The 20139-nt window shown below is 43.2% G+C and overlaps 1 protein-coding gene across 4 annotated transcripts in view; it reads left to right on the top strand.

The window, feature by feature from the left end:
• Window positions 1–342: 342 nt before the first annotated feature.
• ZC3H12C (zinc finger CCCH-type containing 12C) overlaps window positions 343–20139 on the top strand; it is a 47440-nt gene continuing 27643 nt past the window's right edge. Inside the window, exon 1 of one of the 4 annotated variants that reach the window (XM_087758662.1) lies at window positions 343–829. In XM_087758662.1, coding sequence (XP_087614788.1) covers window positions 767–829 — 63 coding nt within the window. In that variant the 5' untranslated portion in view covers window positions 343–766. Of the gene's footprint in view, window positions 990–1324; window positions 1465–1731; window positions 2062–20139 lie in introns of those variants that run through there. The other 3 variants (XM_087758663.1, XM_087758666.1, XM_087758664.1) reach the window with 3 other exon arrangements.

Below are 20139 nucleotides of genomic sequence, written 5' to 3'. Positions count from 1 at the left end.
CTGGGACTGAGGGAACAAGCATTTTATTTTGTTTAGTAGAGGTCTCAAACTCCTTCTGCACAGCTAAGTAACTAACCAGAGGAGAGAGCCAGCCTCTTGCACCATGAGCTGAGCCCTCCAAACTCACGCCCAAGATGGGGATGAGATACACTGAGGAATTCAACAGACCTCGTACTGAATGAACTGAACAGGCAAAATCATGCCATTGCACTTACAGGCGATGTCAGGTCTAAGAGGGAGGGTTTATTGAAACATACATAGCAGAGCAACATACCGCTCTTCCTCTTTTGTGCAAGCAAATCTATCACATTTTATTGGAAAAATAAACCCTGCAGAGCAGCCCTTCAGACTCATATTTCTGTATAGGATTTGCGTAGATGAGATGCAAAATTTAAAAAATTTAGCCCGTTTTCTGCTGGGTACCAGAAGAGTTTTTTATAAACTTCAGTAGTAGAATAGGCGCGAGTAACAATTATACACACACACTTCCCGTCTGTGAGTAGCAATAGCTGTATGTCGTATCTTGTATACGATACGCTCAGTCAGCTCGCAGGCCGTAATCACAACACCCGAGTTTCATTCATATCCTCCAAGCAGCCTCCTGGCGCTCAGCCGCCTCGGCAGGAGCACAGAAGGCCGGGTGGGATGGTGAAAGGTAGATTACTTCATCTGCATAAAAGTAACTGCGGGGTGGGAGGAAACATCTCATAATTAGAACACGGGACGGAAACTAAGGTTTCTACCAACTCCGCCGCAGACTGAGTTTATGATCCTTGGCAAAAAGCTCTCCGACGACCTCCCTTTCTCCATCTACGAAGACGGGGACACAGTAAGGCACGGGGAGACCTGAACAACAAAGGTCCATAAGCGCCCGGACATCTTCTCGGATGGCAGCAGGACCTTTGCCAGGCCGGGAGGCCCCCGTCGCCCACCCCCGCCGGCCGGACCGCTTCAGCGCCGCGCCCCCCCTCTAGCCCCGGCCGGAGACGGTAACGTCTGGGCGTTTCGGGAGGGTGTGACTACGGCGGCCTTCGCCCCCGGGGTGGGAGTCCGCCACAGGGCCGGTGGCCCGCGTCCCTCCGCCGCCCACCGCCGAAGGCCGCTGCGGAGGCCGGGCCGGGCCCTCTCCACGCGGCGCCGAGCGCCGGGGCGGGCGGTTCCCCGGTCAGGCTTCGTCGCACCCCGGCAGCAGGTGCCGCCCGCCGCGGCCCTGCCCGCCCCGGCCCGGCCTCCCAGCGGCGCGGCGGGAGGCGGGGAGGTGGCGGCGGCGGCGAGGGGGCCTGGCCGGCCGGTGGCAGGGCCCCGCGGAGCGCCTCTCGCAGCGCCGCGGGCATGAGGCGGGCGGCAGGAGGCGGCGCGGCGGCGGGCGAGGTGAAGGCGACCTTGCCGCTGCTCCTCCCGCCCGCAGCGGCGGGGCGGGCCGGGCCGCCCTCCTGACGGCATGCGGCTGCCGGCGGGCTGCAGGTGGGTGGCTGGGGCGCTGGGGGCCCGGCCCCGGGCGGGGCGGGGTGCGCGGCTGCCCGCGGCGATGGCGGCGAGGGGAGCGCCCTGCCCTGCCCGGCCCGGCCGCGGCCGGCGGCGGCTGCCCCGCTCCGCGCTCCCGCCCCGGCGCCGCCCATTGCCGGGGCCGAGCCGGCGCGTGTGCCAACACGGGGCCGCGGCGCCGGCCCTGCCCCCGGCGCCTCCCCGAGGTCGCCCGGCGGAGGTCGCCCGGGCGGCGGAGGCCGCGGCGCGGTGGGGAGGAGCCGCCGCCGCCGCTGCCGCTCGGCGCTTCCCGGGGAGGCGGGAGGCAGCCCCGTCCCTCTGCCCCGCCGCCCGGGGGTCCGGCGGGCCTCGGCAGGCCCCGCGGCCGGCCCCTCGGCGGGCCCCGTCCCTGCGGAAAGTTTTCCTCGACCTCGTCGCTGCCGACCCGGGCGGGAGCGGCCGTGCCTCCCCGCGGCGGCGGGTGGCCGCCCGCTGGGCTGCGCCCGGGGCTGGTCCTGCGGGAGCGGCGGCTGTCCCGGGGGACGCAGGTACCCGCCCGTACCGGGAGTCTGAGAAGGCATTTAAAAGTTATTTCAGGTACTCTGCCTACCCCGCCGTTCCCTGCTTCTAACTTTTGGGTTTGGGGGTTTTTAATGGTTCTGTGAGAACAGCGGAGATTCCTTCTCTGCGCTTTGGGTGAGAGAACCGGCTGCGTAAGTTGGCTTGCTCTATTTAACCAAACCCTTTTGGGCAGAAGCCTCTAAAAGCATTGGCTGAACCATTCTCAGATCCAGCTGTGGCTTTTAAGTTGCAATTTCTCTTAAAAATTAATTTTCATTCACCTGTGTGTTTTGGACCGAATTCTGCAGGCATGTCTGAGTAACGCCGGGCATGTATGGTTGTATTTCTGGAGCGGTGACGTTATTTTATAATGTCCCCGGGGGAGGAAACTCTGCTGTGCTGTGTTTGTACAGCACCTTCTGCAGCCGATCCCGGTCCTGTCTGACGCTCCCGTGCCTGACTCTGGTTTGGTAGCTTTGGCAGGGCCAAATAGCCCTAATGTGATGGCGTTGCTGAAAGTTAGATTAAGTGAACCCGTCCTGCTGAACAGCAGACCACACTTTAACAGCAGATGTATTGAAATGTCTCTGTTTACTGTGTCTTGTCCTCTTGGTTTGTGTTTGCAAAGCGGAGACATAATTCATAATTGCGGCTCTTAGGGTTATGCAATTAGCAACAGACATAAGGTAGCAGTAGCTTAAGTCTTTTGATCTGGAAAGAAAATAAACCATTCAAGTATGTCTGGGTTTTCAAAGTGGCAGAGTACTTCCTCTTCCACCTTCTCCTTACCACTTAGCATTTGCCCATATAGCAAGCCAGTGAGTTCACAGTAGCACTTCTTCCAGTACTTTGTTAGATAAATCTTAATGAACTAAACTTTCTGTCTGGGGATGCTCCAAGGTGAGATTATGCTTCAGCAGAGTACTATAGTGAACGGATCAAAATGTGAGCATGTTGTCATTTTAAAGAGTATTTGTTACATCAGTATAAAACACATTTGCAACTGTTTTAGGGAAGTAGGGAAAGGTTTCTGTGTTTTCTCTGTCCCCCTTCCCCCTTCTTTTTTATTAATTAGACCAATTAGTCTTGAGAATTCAAAAATTTCTCCCCCCTCAGAGGTAGTTGAACCAATTCAAGGTATTTCATCTCTCCACAAACCTTGCCGTATTTATGGTTTTAGTCCAACATGGTTATTACACCTTTACACTAGGCTTCCATAGAGCAGCAGTCAGTGGTCTGATAATTACCATTACCATTTGTGATCCTTTTAAAAAGGCAGTTATTATTTATGAGGTCCTGATCAACAGAGCTCCACTAACAATATTTTTAGTCATCTGCAAATCAAAACATGCTTTAAAAAATGTCGTCTTATAATGTAAATGCAAAGAGAAGTGGAGTTTATTGACGGTATGCAATTTAAAAACAAACCCCATACTCTGAACCTGACAGAGCATGAAGGGATTATCCAGACTTGATTCATCTGTGTAAATTGTGCATTTCAGGCTGACTGCTGAGCTGAGCAGCAGTCCGCTGAAGTGATTTCACTGCCTGCTTCTCTGGGTTGTACCAACCTTTAAAAGCATTACTGGTGTTCCAGAGCTGGTTTTGTTGGGTTTTTTTTTTGGTTTTTTTTTTGAAGAAAACTAGCCTCGCAGTCGATGAGACTTGAAAAGATTGGAGATTCAGTTTGATATTTGATGAAACCTATTTACTGTTCAATTTTACATAGGTAAGTTGCAAACCTTACAAGATTTTCTTCTATGAGATCTTATATATCCTATGTGCAGTTGAAAATACTCTTTAAGCGAGCTGGAAAAAAACAATTCAAAGTCAGCATGAAGTGAAATGAGGAACTTGCTTGGCTCAGGTCAGTTTTTGTTGTACTCAGAAATGGCTATGGCTAAGCAGCTCTGTGTTCAGTAGAAAGGAGATGTGTGATTTAGTTTGACGTACTTCATTAGAGAAGTCATAAAACTTGGTATTTTCTGCATCAGATTCATAACTTCTGGCTTGAATCAGTAATTAAAAAAAAAAAAATAAAATCTTCCCTTGAACACTTGAAGTCTGTGTAGTTTTTTCACTGGTTGCACTTTATTTTTTAATTAAAACAGATCCTAATCTGAATTTTGCTAGCCTCAGCTTCCAATCATGGATTTCTTCATGGTCTGTATTTTAAATAATTCTTAAAAACTAAAGTGCTTGAAAGAGAGTGACAGTAGTAAGAAAGGGGGAGAGGGTGTTATAGTAACTAAGAGGAAGGTTAGAAAGTGTGTGATATGTAAGGTTATGGTGTAAGACTCCTCTTTTTCCTGTTCTGTAAATATTATTCTGCTGCTTCTGCTATTCTGTGAAGCAGTGTCCCACATGTAGCTAGGAAGTCATGGATAAGGGGTTTTTTAAGTTATTCAAGAGAGGTTTCATCGTTCATTCATTTCCGTAGTGTTTGTTGCCATGGCAGCTAGCCAGCGGCCTTTTTAGTGATTAAGGTGGTTACACTTCGTTTTCTGTCTGGTGGTACTGGAAACTGTATCTGAGGTACCGTGAGAAACAGATGCTGTACAAAGACTGCAGTGAGTTGTTTCTATGAAGAGACTGAAATGTTTCTGTCTTCGGACTGAAGTTATTGTATAGTGATGCTTTATATCTCTTACTATGTATAGTTATGTTTAAAATGCCTCCTGTCTTCAAGCTTGCTAAATATTTACAATAAATGTACTACTTCTACCATATGTTTGAAGCAAGAAACCCATTAATTGAACAAGCCCGTATTTTTATGCTTGAAAGAATTGACACTTACTTCATTTTAGTTACTAAATTATATGTTAAAGGTAGAATATAACAAAAGCAGAGGTGAGGTGGTGTAAGAAGAAGCAGAGTCATTTTTCTTACCTCCTGGTCTCAAACCGTAGTCATTCCAGTTAGCACATAGATAGAAGATCAATTGTAATCTGCTCATAATTGCCTTCCTGATAGAGTTATGAGGTATTTCTCTCCCCATATCTCTCCCCCCGCCCCGTCTCTTTTTTTTTTTTTTTTTTTTTTAATTATTCCCCCCCCCCCCCCCCCCCCCCCCTTTCTCCATACTTTTTCCTCTGCATGTCTTGTGGAATAGGCAGCTCTCCAGAGTTAGAGGAGAAAAATACTGTATGGATATTTTTCATTGTAAAGCTCTGCATCTTTAAATGTTTTTGTGTAACAGCTTGAGGCTCTGTCAAAAAGCATGTTCCTTACCGTGTTGTTTAGTGACGAGCAGAAATTGAGGAAGGTTTTCATAACCTTGGGGCTTTCTGTTTAGATGAATTAGGCATTTCTCTTTTACCTATCAGGATCGATTACTTCAGGTTAGATTACATTTCTTGTGTAAAAGGCTGAACTTGCATTACCAAAAATCCAAACTGTATTTTGCTTAGTATGAGGTGCTGGGTTTGACACTTGATACTGTCTTTCCCATTCTGCAAGGATATTGTATTCCTCAGTTAAGGAATTACTTTAGCTTTTTGGTAAACTCAAGCTCCATTCATTCTTGAATCATAGCTGCAGAATGAGACTGTTCTGAAAGAGTACTTTCATTTTAAGACTTGTACTTCTGCTGTCCTGACTGGAAAGGTCTGGACAAGACCTTTTCAAAGTTTGCCCTGGGGAGTAACGAAGCTCACCCTCTGCAACTGTGAGATTCATCATTCCTCCAGGCTTACCTCACAGCATGTGCCAGACTGCCTCTCCTGACTGCCTGGCCATTTTAAGGTTGTATTTGCTTGATTTATGATACCGGTGTAACACTTTAAAATTTGACATACATCATCCTCCTCCCTGGGAGGGGAGATGTCTGTTTATGTATATATCTGTACATGTATATGTATGGGTAGATAGATAGACACAGAATAGAATGCTAGACCATCCCAGGGTCTGCCATCCTTTAAATGTAGAAAGCTCCTATGTGCTCACAAATACAGCTCCCAATACCTGTTTTAGACCGAAGTGATGTGGTTCTGAGTTCTTTCAGGATAACTATGTCCTTTGCATAAAGCTTCTGCAAGATTATACAAAGTACTTAAAATGTACTCTGTGTTAAAATTATAGTTTTCTTGAGGGTAGCTAGTGAGGAAGCTAAAGCTATATTCAGGAGGAGGGATTTTGCTTAATAAGAAGTTGATATCTTGAGAAAAGAGTGGGGAGAGAGGACGGAGAGACAAAGCAAGACATTCAGTGGTTGGGAGTGCAGGAGAGTTTAATGGACGTTACTAACCCTCCCAATGAAAGAAATATAGTAATTTCTTTTGGTATGAAAGGAATGTCTTGGGAGGTGGTTGAAAGTTGCAGAGGGGTGCCAGAGATTGGGGAAGTCGGCGAAGCTGGAGGTGTTCAGCAGTAAATGTGACACAGATTATTGCAGATACCTGAAAAGCGATCTGCTTGCTGCAAGCAGGTTGGGAAGGGGTGAGGCTGGGAAAACTCTTAAATCCTTGAGTCCTTTATTAGTTGACAAAAACTGTCATGATAGTTCCTAAATGACCATTTGTGTGAGCCATCCTCCCCTATGAGCTGTAAAAAGTAATGTGTTAAGTTGCGAAATCAATGAATCATTACCATCAAACTTTGAAGTTTTGTGATGAGCTGAAAATTTCTGTGGTACTGCGACTTAGACCTTTTATCTTAGGACTAATGAAATTTGGTGGTTTGGCAGAGATTGGCTGGAAAAGGGACAGATTGCATTTCCTTTAACAGAAGCTACTTTCCTACTCTCCTTTTGTTCTGCAAACTGTTAACGTAAATAGCTGGTATCTATAAATCCTCACCTCTCTGCTTTCCTAGTCACCATTATAGTTGGTGCCCTGACTCTCGACAGGTCTCTTCAATCCTTCGTCATCTGTAAAGCTAATGTTTCAATCACTGAGTTATTTAACTTTTCCAGCATCAATGCATGGCCTCATCCTTGAGGAGAGATATTTCTCTTGTAAAAAGTACCATCATGAAGACCTCCACGTTATCTACGTGGAGGGTCTGAGGGCCTCATAGTTTGCAGCAACATCCCCTAAGGTCTTTCTACCTTAAAATACTCAACTGATTTGAAAACCTCAAATGATTTCTCCTTCAGCAATAATTCCAATACGTACTATTTGTAATGCCAGATACACCTGTGGAAACAGTTTGTTCTGGCTAGGGAAGGGCTGTGATGTACAAGTGCCCAGGGCTGTGCACCTGGGTTCATGAGTCTCTGTAGCAGCTGCTTCTGGGATTGCTGCTGCCGTTCTTGCTGGGCTGCCAACTGGGCTTTTGCCGTTCTTGCCGAGCTGTGAGTTGGACTCATTAGTGTATCTGGAACTGTCGCTGTTGGGATTACAGTCTGGGTTTCTTGGGCTGTAGCTCAGCAACAAGCTCATGCTTACTGTTGAAAGATTAAAATCAGAGTTTTCTGCTTCAGCTGTTGTTTCCCCAGCCACTTTTTCACTTGTGTGTTAATAGCGTTTTATTGTAGTCGTCGTGTGGAAGAAAATAACATCTGGTATCATGCATGCATTGATGCAACTTTCATCTGGTTCCAGCAAAAGACTGTGTGGCTCATAAATGTGTTTAGGTAGTGCCTGCTAGCTGGATTTTGGCCTTACTACCGAAACTCATTCAACGTGAGCTCTCTGCCTTCCTCTCTGACTTGACCATCACTTATAAGTGAAACTTGGTAAACCGCCCTTGCCTGACAGATTAGGAGAAATTAAACTACAGATCTTCACAGAGATTTAGCATGTGCTTGCATTGTGGAATTACGCAGCCAGTCTCTTTCAAGACTTAAAATAATTGCTCTTCGGCTTTGATAAGTTTAACTGTGTTGATGCCATGCATGGTCTCTCCATAAGGTTTTGTTCAGTATTTGGTGATGGTCTTCCATGTGATTTGTTTCATAAAACCAGCAGCTCCAAAGTTTCATGAGTCTGTGGTAGCAGTCTCTGGTTCACATGGGACACCTTGCTAAAATTCAGATATTACTGTGTTACAAATTGGTTACCTTTTGATGTATACAGCTTTTGCAAGAGAGACCTCAGATAAGCAAACTCATTAGTGTGAAAACAAGCATCATCGTTTTAAGGCTGATCTTTCTTGCTGTGCTCTATGTACTTCTGTGAGCAGTTTGAATTGTTCATCTGCAGCTTGGATGCGCTCATCGGTATGCCTGTGGGAGCTCTGGAGGGAAAACGTTTCTAGCAGGCAGACTGAAAACAGATGGCTCCAGTGGCCATTGTAAATAGAGTTTAGTTCATCTGCTGACGTGGAATGCTTTTGTGGAAAGTAAAGCCTCATCCCTTGGTAAGTGCAAGATGATGTTGCAAAAATAGGTAATAAGGCCAAATAGGCTGTATTAGCAAAAGCATAGCCAGCAGATCAAGCGGAGTGATCATTTGCCTCTTTCTGGCACTCATGAGATTGCATTTGGAGCACTGCGTCCAGTTTTGGTCCCCGAAGGACAGGAGAAGACACTGACTTACTGGAGCAAGTCCAGTGGATGGCTACCAGGGTGATTAGGGCGCTGAAGTACGTCACGTACAAGGAGAGACTGGGAGAGCTGAATTTGTTCAGCCTTAGTAAGAGAAGACTAACGGGCATCTTATTGCTGTCTTCAGCTGTGTAATGTGAGGGTATAGAGAAGACAAAGTACTCTGTTTGGAGGCATGCAGCAAAAGGACAAGAGACAGCAGTTGCAAGTTACAGTGAAGAAATTCTGGCTGGAGATGAGGAAAAATGTCACCATGAGGATACTTAAACACTGGGATGGGTGCCTTGGGAGGTTGTGGAATCTCCAGCCTTGGAGATGCTCAGAAATTGGCTTGGAGAAAGCACTGAGCAACCTACTGTGGTTGACCCTGTGTTGGGCGGGGGTTCGTTGGACTAGCTGACCTCCAGAGATCCCTTCCAAACTAAATAATTTAATTCTAAATGTTAATAGCATCGCCAGTTCTGAATGAAGTCTTCCCATTTGCATCTGTCATTGTCAGATCTAACTTCATGATGAGGTGGGACTCTGAAAAGCAAAATGTGAGCCCTGGGGGCCAAAAAGGGTTTGCAATATTGACCTTAATGAAGGAATCTGCACAGGTATTCACAGGACTAAAATCTAGTTGGCTTTCCAACTTAAAAAAAAAAAAAAAAAAAAAAAAAAGGAAGAAAAAAGATTCATAAAGTGGAGGCTAAACATAAGGAAATTTGGTCTGTAATATTAATTTCTACTTTGAAAGTTGCAAACTTCTGAGTTCAGAATGAAATGACTCTGAGACTCTGAAGACCTACAAAAATTATGTGAAATCACTCACAGATGGTTTGTCTCTTTCTGATATATTAGGTTATTAAACAAAAGTGAGCAAGCTGTTTTACTGATATATAAAATACTAGGATTTCAAAGCCTGGTATACGTAGTTCAGTGTGGGGACTTCCTGGTGGTCTCTCCTGAATTCAGGGATACAGTAAATCCGAAGAAAAGGCATACCTAAAAGAGAGGTAGTAAGATAGACTTCTGTGTAGCTATTTTCTTTCTATTTATTTTTGAACTTGGATTTGCAGCTACAGTAACCCAGTTTCTGTAAGATCTGGCTATTGTTGCTACTTGTCAGGTCTATTAAAAGCTTCCCCAGAAAGTAAGAAATAATTATATGCTAAGTGTGTCTCAACAAACCGCATGACCATCTCTGTCTTCCCCAATTCTTAACTTACTAAATCCGGGTGAAAAATTGGACCTTAACATATTCTCTGGCTCTTTCATCCCCGTAGAGAGTAAATGGCAAGGCTGAAAGTCTTGCAGAAAATCCACTGCTGGCAGCTCTCTCGCAGAAGGCTCCCGTCCAAAATGACAACTGCAGCCGTGTGGTACGGGCACAGGAATTGTCTCTCAAATAAGCATAACCCTGTGAAGCCATTTAGGGCGATGCAGAGTCCAACCAACACCTTGAACTCCGTCCAGGAACCCTGGAGATTATGGAGCTCTGTTGCCAGCAGCATGACCTGAAACACAACCTGGCCATGTCGCTAGACAGTTTGAGAAGCCTATTTTCCTCTGACGAGCCTTTCAGACTCTTAATAATAGTCTGTGGCACAGATAAAAGATGTTAGGTTGACTAGCTAAATCTCTTAAATTTGTATTTAAATGAAGAGAATACTTTTTTTTCACATAACCATGTTAGTTTTGTTAGAGGATTTTCTTCTGACAGAGCAAATTTGAATAAAAGTACTTTGCTAAGCATGATGGCGTACACTTTGTACAGTTGTAGGCATTGTCTGGCTGCCCAATATTGTCACAGGGAAAGTTAATTAGACAGTTCAAATTTTCATGCTCAGAAAGCATCCAGACAGCGTGACTCATTCTGAAAGTGGGAAGAGATCAGATCTAATGTGTATTGCTGGAAACTTTTTTTCTCCTGGAGAGCTTTGTATCTCAGTGTCTCTGCTTCAATGCATAAATAATAAAATTAAGAAAGAAATTAAACAGAGTGCCCTCCAGCGATAATCTTAAAATAATCACTGTTCCCCCATTTGTTGCAGAAATTGGCAGTATGTTCCGCGCTGCCCTGGTCTTGATGAGAGCGGTTGCTTGACAGCCATCTTAGTGCATGGCAGGGGTTTTCAATGTTTTCTGGCTTGGAGACCCCTGAAAACTTTCTGGTAGGGCTGGAAGGCCCAACATCAAAGTAGCCAAACTGTAGGTTGGATTTTCTTGGGTTTCTTTGGCAAAGTGTGTAAAAACAGGATAGACCCTTCGGTGTCTGTAGACTGGAATTTGAAAACCAGTGGCAGGTGATTTTTTTTTTTTTTAAGGATTTTTAATTTGGGTAATATTCTTAATAACTTAAGACATTTTAGACTCTTGCATCCCCAAAACCGGCAGAAACAAATACAAGATATTAAGTGCAGTTCTAAAGAAAGCTAAAAAGACTATTAAACCTACCTCTAGGTGCTAGTGGCAGCTGTTGTATTTTTTCCTTATATTTGCATTTTTAAATAAAATAAAAAGATTATTTTTTTTTTGGATAGGAAATGGTAACTGAGGCCTTGGTCCTAAAGGAAGACTCACAGAATGGAGTGGGTCTTACACATGGCTGCATCAGAGTAGGGAGTGAAGGGATCTACCCCTACGAACACAGGCATAGTTGCAAAATTGAACCTTAATCTGCCAAACTGTGGAAATGGTCACATTGCTTATGTGCCTAGTGAAGGAAAACATTTCCCTGACGCATTTGGTGGAATGCTCTTGGTTGTCTATTCCAAAAAAAACCCCAAGAATTTCTGTCCCTTGGAAACAAGACTTCTGCGATCACGCTGCCTGTGTGCGCACGCCCTGGTGTACTTGTACAGGTGTGGTTGTAGTGACTTGTATGTTTGTGCCGGGTTTTAACCACACTTGAGTTGGAGCATCCACTTAAAGATGGGAAAATCCTTGAGCCTGTGATGCGTCGTTGTGGCAGAGGTGGCTGGCAGTGTCCTGGGCTGCGTTAGGAGGAGTGGTGCAGCAGGCCAAGGGAGGTGATCCTTCCCCTCTGCTCAGCACCGGTCAGACACACCTGGTGGGCTGTGTCCAGTGCTGGGCTTCCCAGTATAAGAGAGACATGGAGCTGTTGGAGTGAGTCTAACAAAGGGCCACAAAGATGATGAAGGGACTGGAGCATCTCTCCTGTGAGGAAAGGCTGAGAGAGCTGGGACTGTTCAGCCTGGAGAAGAGACGGCTCAGGGGGATCTTATCAATATGTATAAATACCTGAAGGGAAGGTGCAAAGAGGGCAGAGCCAGGCTCTTCTCAGTGGTGCCCAGGGACAGGACCAGAGGCAATGGGCACAGACTGAAACACGGGAGGTTTGCTCTAAGCATCAGGAAACACTTTTTTACTGTGAGGGTGACTGAGCACTGGCACACGTTGCCCTGGGAGGTTGTGGAGTCTCCATCCTTGGTGATATTCAGATGCTGTCTGGACAGGGTCCTGGGCAACTGGCTCTAGGTTGCCCTGCTTGAGCAGGGTCTTGGACCAGATGACCTCCAGAGGTCTCTTCCAACCTCAGTGATTCTGTGATACTGCGGAAGGAGCATTGCTTAGGGATCCACGCCTACAATGGGTATCTGAAGTTATGGTGCTGAGGCAACTACTTTTTCATTATCCTCTTAGGTGAACATAGTGGGTTTTTATTTTGTAACATGCTCAAAACCATTCGCTTCTTTCAAAATGAAAGTCTTTGCTTCGGAAAGCATATCTCATTTCAGGAGCTACTTCTCAGTGTGGTACTGACGGGTGATGCCAGTGCTTTTGCTGTTGCAGAATGCTGCTTTATGCTTTCTGCATGGTTGGCTGTTGTGGCTCAAGCCTGTTGGGCTCCTAATGTAGGCAAACTGCAGTTAGGTGCAGCTGCAGGCAGGCACCTTGTTGTCTTGTGATGAACAGCTCATGGTCACGGCCTTTGTCTACCCACAGACAAGAAAAGACTGGATCTGTTTATACCCATGGTTAGCAAAAAAGTAATCACTACTTATGATAAAACTTACGGTTTTCCCCTTCTCTTCAAAACATATCAGAGGATGTCATGATAAATGTTGCAACCATTTGCTCAAGGCTTACATGCAGCCAATACTGATGATCTAATGGGATTATACTAGAAACTGTAGACCTTCTAACCTTCTTTTAAGATGATGGCCTGTGGGAAAATGCATCTCTGCTTTTTTGAATTTTAAGGGTAACTACAGACAGCTGAGTCTTCTTTCGGAGTGAAAGAACTCTTTGCTGCTTTGTTTTAATGCATTTGAAAGTGCATATTTTTCTATAGAGAAATTACACTGCATTTGAAAATGCAATTGATCCTTTTAAAATATTTTTTTTTAAGGCTAGTTATTCTCTAGGCAAAGCATTACTTATCTTTATCATAATATGAGTTTTTCTGAATTCTAGGCACTTTTTACTGGTCATTTAATTCACTGCTCTGTATGGCTGTAGAGTGGTGGTGGGTTTTTGTTTGTTTTTATGACTCTGTGTAGATACAGTCTAGAGCACCACTTACTATTCCTCAAAACTAAGTAAACTTCTTTCAAAGTGTTCTACTTAAGGTAGTTTGCATCTCAACATAGTAACTGGAAAAGATGAATTTCTGTTGTATTGCCACCTTGTAATTTTAAAGATAAGCATCTCCCTTGCAGCTCCCAAGTCCAACAGTAAATGTAGGGTATTTTGCAATGGCATAGCAGTGAGTTTTGTCTGTAGCATTTCTATTTCATAAATGCAGTGGTATGTGATTGATTTAACTTATGCAGTGTATTCTTGCAAATGCATCATTTATTACTGGAGGCTTAGCATAAAGTTCTACAATAAAAGATAATGAAATACTTTAATGGGACAAGTTGTCTTTCTAATTGCTGCAATAATACCACTTGAGTTACAGAAGGACCATTTTGTGTGCTTGCATAAAATAATTTATTTTTAAATAAGGCTTTGTTTTCAACGTGTTTGAAACAACAAGAGTTGGCTGGAGCTAGCAGCTTTTTTTTAGGGTGGTTTTTTTCCCCTTATAGTAGTGCTTCCCTAATATCTTCAGCCTACGCTGTCTGAATTTCCCAGCTGCTCCAGCTCTCCCTCCTTTGGTCTTTCTGATCCTCCCATGCGTGCTTTTCATACCAAACTGGGCAGCGGAGGGGAGGGGATGCTCTCCTTCCCACCCCTTGCCCAGCTGAGAGGTTCACCCTGGTCCGTGTTTCTCTGCAGCATCCCATCACCTTGCTGTGTGCCGTTCAGAAATCTCCTTCCATCATGGAGTCTCTGAGCCCATCACCTCCAGCCAGTTCAAGGATTTTGTGCTGGTCTGCTGTTTAATCAAGTGGCTTTAGGGACCTGATGAGCACTGCACACAGTGTCCGATCTCTAGGAGCCACAAAAATAGCTGTTTATAGCTTACTGATCTTGCAAGACCAGAATGTGAAGAGCTGTTAAGTTTGCTGTATTTTGGGGACTGGATTTAACTTACTGACTCTTTGTATTGTAGATACGGTAATAGGAGATTGCTGAATGAGTCAGATTATTGAATTTGGAGGTTTCAGCACAAGAAGTAGAACTTGCTTTGTCCATTTGCTCTGTGTACCTCTTAGTGATGCTGCTATAGCCTCTCACAGATGTGATGGGAGAGGCACAGCGTTTCTTACTAAGGTTTTTGTTGAGCTCATCATTTGCAGAAGGAAGCCTCGTGTACTGGTTAAACCTTAATATGCATGCTTTTGTGTCATCACAAGCGTGATTTAATAGGATGATCTGACACCTTGTAAACCATGGACAGTCCAACTTCTTTTAGGGAAGAGCTGAGGAGATGCTCCCAGAACAGACAGCTGGTTTAAGTAACTGATTTTGTGCAAAGGATAGAACTAGAAAACGTTGTCTTAATTCATGCAACTACAGCTTGCTAGAATAGTTTCTGTAAATTAAACAATATAACGTAAGTCTTCAGATTGTGTCTGTTCTGACTTTGGACATAGTCAGTGCTGCAGCATGGCATTAGCATGAACATTAATCTGCAACTAAAGTTTAGACCTGGTTCCCTGAAGACATGCACTTGGAGTATGGAGAGTTGTTTGGGGAGGGGATAGTCATATTGTTACTGTAGAAGACATTGAGGGGGCGGGTCTTTGCAAGTAAACCTCTTACAACCTTATTTTTAAGGCACATTTTTAAGCCCGATCATACGCTTGCCCTAGTTGAGCTTGTAGAGCCCTAAGTATACGACGTCTGTGCTACAGAGTTCTCGGTTTGTTACAGATGTACATAAAGGGTATCATATGCATCCTCTGTATGTGTATGATACAAGCATTTCTGGTATTGCAGAAGTGTCTGGCTCTAATTAGGGAGGTATTCAACTAATGACTAGCCAAGTGATCCTGCTTGCATTTAAGGGCAGTTCTTGGACATAGGTGAACTGGACTGGCTTCCTATTTTGCCTACAGAAGTTTTAATATGCTTAACGTTATCCAATACCAGCAACTGAGGTAGTCTAAATACCACAGCAGGGACTGATTAGCTTTTTCAGATCACTGCTTTTATTCGCTGTTTGCAAAGAGGCTTAATCCAGTGCTGGAGATCAGGCGTCCCACTGTGCTCGTGGGTAGCTTTCTCTCACTCTTTGTGTTCACAGTGGCAGAAATTAGTGAGGAGTCTCCTTCTGCCTCCGACTTAAAAGCTCCAAAATAGCGGTGTTAGTAGTTGTTCTTAGGAGTGTAATGGCCAGTGCAGAGAAACTATAGTTGATGTTTCTGCTTTGCAGCTTAATATCTGGGCTCATGATAAATGCATCAGTGTAATGGCATGATGATATGTGATTTCATTTACTATGTTGAATCGCTTTAATATCCACATAAAGCTTGGGAAATTACTCAAAACAGTTCTAACAAACCTATTCTCATTCTTTTCTTCTTTTAAATCACAGTAGATGTTTCCCAGCAGATCGCCTGTCCTCCCAAGCAGAGGAGGACAGCTGCCTGTGTGGTTCTCAGTATTGCTTTTAGTCATGTAATGATGCTAAAGTTCAGTAAATATGCTTTTCTAGTAGTTACTCAGATGAACATTTGCAAATGTAGAATCCCCTCCTTCTGTGTGCTGAGCTGTCTTCACTGAAGTTACCAGCAGTGGCAACTTTTTTTTTCAAAGTCCACATTGCTTCACTTTTTTTTATCAGGCATCAAACCTTGCTACCATTATATCGCTAAATGTGTGTGTTGCAGGGCTTGGTGGTATTGGAAATGTTGGGCAGTGAGGGGAGGGGAGGTGTGGACTGGAGTTTTTGTTTCCATGTGGCTTACTTCAATAAAAATAAAACCAATAAAAAGCTGGCTATGGCCTAGCTCCTGACTTTTGTTCAAATATTTCATCGTTGCAAAAAGACAGGAGGATCTTGGCATCTAGAACAGATCTGTGAAATAAGAGGGAAAGAAGTTCTGTTGCAAGCAAATATGAGTGACTCCAGAACAAAAGAGTGGTTTGTAGTTCCTTTCTATCAAGTGCCTTAATGTTTCAATGCCACTGCTTAAAAATTTCTCTTATTCCATATATTAATATTACGTGGCTTTAGTTTAATCAGTTTCACCTTCCATTGAAATTACCCACAAGTACTCTGTTAGAGTTTTGTGTGTAAATGCAAGTTTATTACATTTATTGACTGGTGTACAAAAGTGTTGGGAAATTCAGAAAGCGGTTTCTGAATACATTTCAGTGTTTAGCGTGGTCTCCTTTCATACCTCCTTGCACTTTATACCAATATGATTAATTCTGCTAACAAGAAAAGGGGACTACAATAGCTACTGATAGATTTATTTCTCTTTAATATTTTTCCTTACAAAGAACTTTCTGTTTCCATAATAGAAGGGATTATATTCCTTAAGACCGCTATATTTTAATAGGAACTCACAACTTTTACTACTTAAAAATAATTCCTTTCTTTGTTTCATGAATTAGAAACAATGAGGAGAAGCTGAAGTCTGCCCAAGCCAGGTGTTTCTTGTTGGCAGCCTGCTCCCTAATGACTCTGGCTCTCATACAGCAGCTGCCTGCTAGTCTCTTTTGTATGGCCTATTGTTGCTGCACACCCCTCGTTAATACACATGCTGCCCGGGGCAGACCCTGAGAATGACATCAACTTGCTTATCTTAGAAACCTCCGAACCTGATGCAGGGTGGGGAGGTTGCCTTGCATCTGCCCGGCCAGCTAATTGTGAGCTCTGCCAGTCGTGATTGGCTCCGCGGCCGCTCAGTAATAGGTTAAGCAAAGACATTGCGGGTCCATCTGTTCGTCCATTCATTGTTCTGCTTGCTTGCCTGAAGTCTGCAGCTGAAATCCTGTTAAGGAGTTGCTTCTGGAACAGCTACAAGAAACCAATGTCTGTGTGTTTTCCAGCGAACGTAAGTATACGGGCTTCTCTCTGCAGAAATGGGACGTTTCGCCTTTCTGGTGTTTCAGCATATCAGTTTGCATTTGGACAACGTAGCTAGCGTGTGTGTCGGCTGAGATTGGCACACTTTGAGTGTCTCTTGGAAAAAGTGGGAAAGAAAAAACAGTTATGTCTGAAGATTAAGTGTATTGACGAGCAATGATCTCACTGAGTGCGTTCTATTAAGGAACTTTCGAAAGCATCAGTAATGGTGTATTTCCAAGAAATTGAAAATGGTAGGCAGTAGCCATCAACAGAACAAATTCTCCTCTAGCCCCTTGGGGGGAAGGGGAGGTTTCAACTTTAAGTTATAGGTATTTACCCTTCTTTGCAAACAAGCTATTATTTACTTTCATTTGTGACTGGTAGGAAAAGCTTTTAAGAAAAAAAAAAAATCAAACAACTTTTCCATTATAGCATACAATAGGTGAAATTTCCTCTGTTTGTGAAAATAGGAATAGCTCCATTGTGGGCTATCTGAAGATACTGAAGTGCGAGATAGGGTGCTCTTAGGTGGGAACATGTTCCAGTCAAAGGTTTTGTGCTTTGAAAGCTATTTGTAAGTGTCAGATCTAGCCTGGCTATTTTTATAAATTTTCTAATCTGTTTTGTTTTATGTTTTGAGTTCAGATGTTAGGCTGAAGAGCAAACACTGTATACTCCATGAGCCGGTGTTCCAAGGATCCTGTAAAGAAAAAACAAAACAAAGACCTTCATATATCAGTTGGGAGGGAAAGAGAGCATATAAAAGGGTTAAAAAGAGGTTTGCATTTCTACCACATGCCCTATTGTGTGAACATATGCATGAGTCTATTGAAAGTTTTCAGAAGATGGGCAGGCCACCAGTTGCTGGTCTCCTGCAGTTCCAGTAGACATCTGTTGCCCCAGAGCATTAACCAATCTGTTCAATGGGACATCCTTCCTTTGTTGGGTAGAATGATGCAGACAACAGCACTCGCTGAAATACAATGGTAATTAAATACATAGAAACTACAGCAGTGGGTATTTATTACATATTCATTATTTTATTTGCATTGTTGCAGTATCTTTATCATTTGGATAACTGATACATTCATTTTTTTCTTCTCTGATCAGCCCTGCACTTCTGTTTGTGACAAGTAATGACAGTGTTTCAAAAACTGTGATTTCAATGTTTTCCATTTTATGTTTAGAAGACTTAGAATAAGTCTGCCTGTGTGCAAACATGCTGAACTATTTCACTGTAGAATGTATCTTCAGAAACTTTTGACGGTCCTTTGAGAATGCACAATTTCTGTTACACTGTGCCACATGACACGCTATTTTACTCCTTATTTTCCTCTGTGAACTAAATTTGCATTAAACTACTTTTCTATGTTCAGTTGTAAGTGGAAAATATTCTGAGTACATATTAAAAGATTAGGTGATCTCCTTGCCCGCATCCCTTTGAGAAATAGAAATATTTTGTGTGAAGGTGAATTGATGAGCTGGTTATTGTTAATGGTGAGTGGAAAATAGTGGTGACTTAAGAAATGGGAAAACAATACAGTTCTACAATGTAGTAGCACAGTGCTCATGCAGAGTATTATACTTACACTTGATAAATGTCTTTGACTCAGTAATACAGTATTTTAGGCCTTTAACAACAAACGTAGTGTGAGATACTGTAGTTTTAAACAGGCTATAAATATATATATATATATACAGTTTAAAACTTATCTTGTCATAAGTATGTCTAAATCGGGAGTTACCGGTTTTATTAACTTTTTCATAAGGACAAATTCTGTTACTCAGCTGTGGTGAGCATAACCAAAAGTTGAAAACTTTCTTGACAAGAATTTTTTGGCTGATTTTGTTTGTTTGGCTCTCAGTTGAGTCAGAATTCATAGCAGATATTTTTCTTAGCTGTATTGCCTTGTATCGGTTAGCATACTTTAAAACAATATGTGCCTAATGAGAGTTGCTTGTAAATAAAGAGTGCAAGGAATTCTTATCTGATGTTACTCCTTGGATAAACGTGACCTTTTCTGGTCTTTGTGAGTTTCATTGTCCTATATATAGGTACACTAGTGTTTATTTGGAATACAAATTCATTCAAATAGACTGGCTAGCATGTTGCTCTTCACTAACCAGATCAAGATAAAATAATCAATTCCAGCAGTGTTCAACAGTGACATCTGATTTTCATGGTTCTAATCAATGAATCTCATAAAAGACATCATGTTGGGAGCTCCAAAGTCTAGCGTTTCTAAGAGATGCTGCTGACCACAAATATGGCGTACAAAGTTCACAGACATTGCAAAAATTTATCTGAAAATAAATTCAGTTTGCGTGCAGGGTTTAGTCCAAATGCCAGGAATAGGGTACTGCTTATGCAAAACTATTTCAGAAATCTTTAGCTTTGGATTTACAGTGTAAGCGTCATTTTAACTACCCTTTTAAAGCAATAGTATGCTGGCTATTTACTATCTGTGGCAGATTTTAAAGTTGCTGCTCTTATTACTCTCTTATTCTTTAAATACTTTCTGAAACACAGTAGAGTTCTGTGCAAAAGAAGGAATTATATATTGGAGCAAGATGGAGATTGACAGGAGACTTAAAGCAGATAGATGCGAGGCTGATTATGTATACATTCCCAACAATGGACAAGGCTCAGTTTATGGTCTTTTTTCATACGCAGTTGATGTGCAAATCATCTAAAGTATGTTTCATATAATGTCTGATCTTCAGACACATTTGTATGTTAATAACTTCTTTGGATCCCACTGGAGGGTATTATGATTGTAGTCGCTGTAAAGCACTTAAACTTCAAGGAAGAAGCGATTGGAGAATGACTTAAGTATTATTTTAACGCTAAAAAAAAAAAAAAATCCTCTTTCTGATCCGTGCACTTCAAGCTTTGTTTATTCCATGCTGTTAATATGCAACCTCCTCCTCCCCCCTTCCAAAAAAAACCCTCCCTCTACTTTTAGTTCAATAGTAAAACGACATTTCACAGTACACGGATTTAGGCAGTGACCCATTATCTCCCCGTATTCTGCGGTGGCAGTACTTGAGCCAGCTCAACTTTTCAGTCCAGCTTAAAAGTGTTGCCCATTAACTAGACTTCCTAGAGTCAGAGCAGATTGTGGGGTTGGTGGAACAATGATGTCGGGGCTTCCAGATCGGTTTGGCAGCTGCATTGTTCTCCGAGGGGAAACCAGACGCACTTAAGTCT

This window comes from Nipponia nippon, unplaced genomic scaffold, assembly GCF_047370975.1.
Source record: "Nipponia nippon isolate SJK-2023a ecotype South Korea unplaced genomic scaffold, ASM4737097v1 scaffold_2, whole genome shotgun sequence".
Classification (NCBI taxonomy): domain Eukaryota; kingdom Metazoa; phylum Chordata; class Aves; order Pelecaniformes; family Threskiornithidae; genus Nipponia; species Nipponia nippon.
This window is presented reverse-complemented; position numbering and strand designations above follow the sequence as displayed.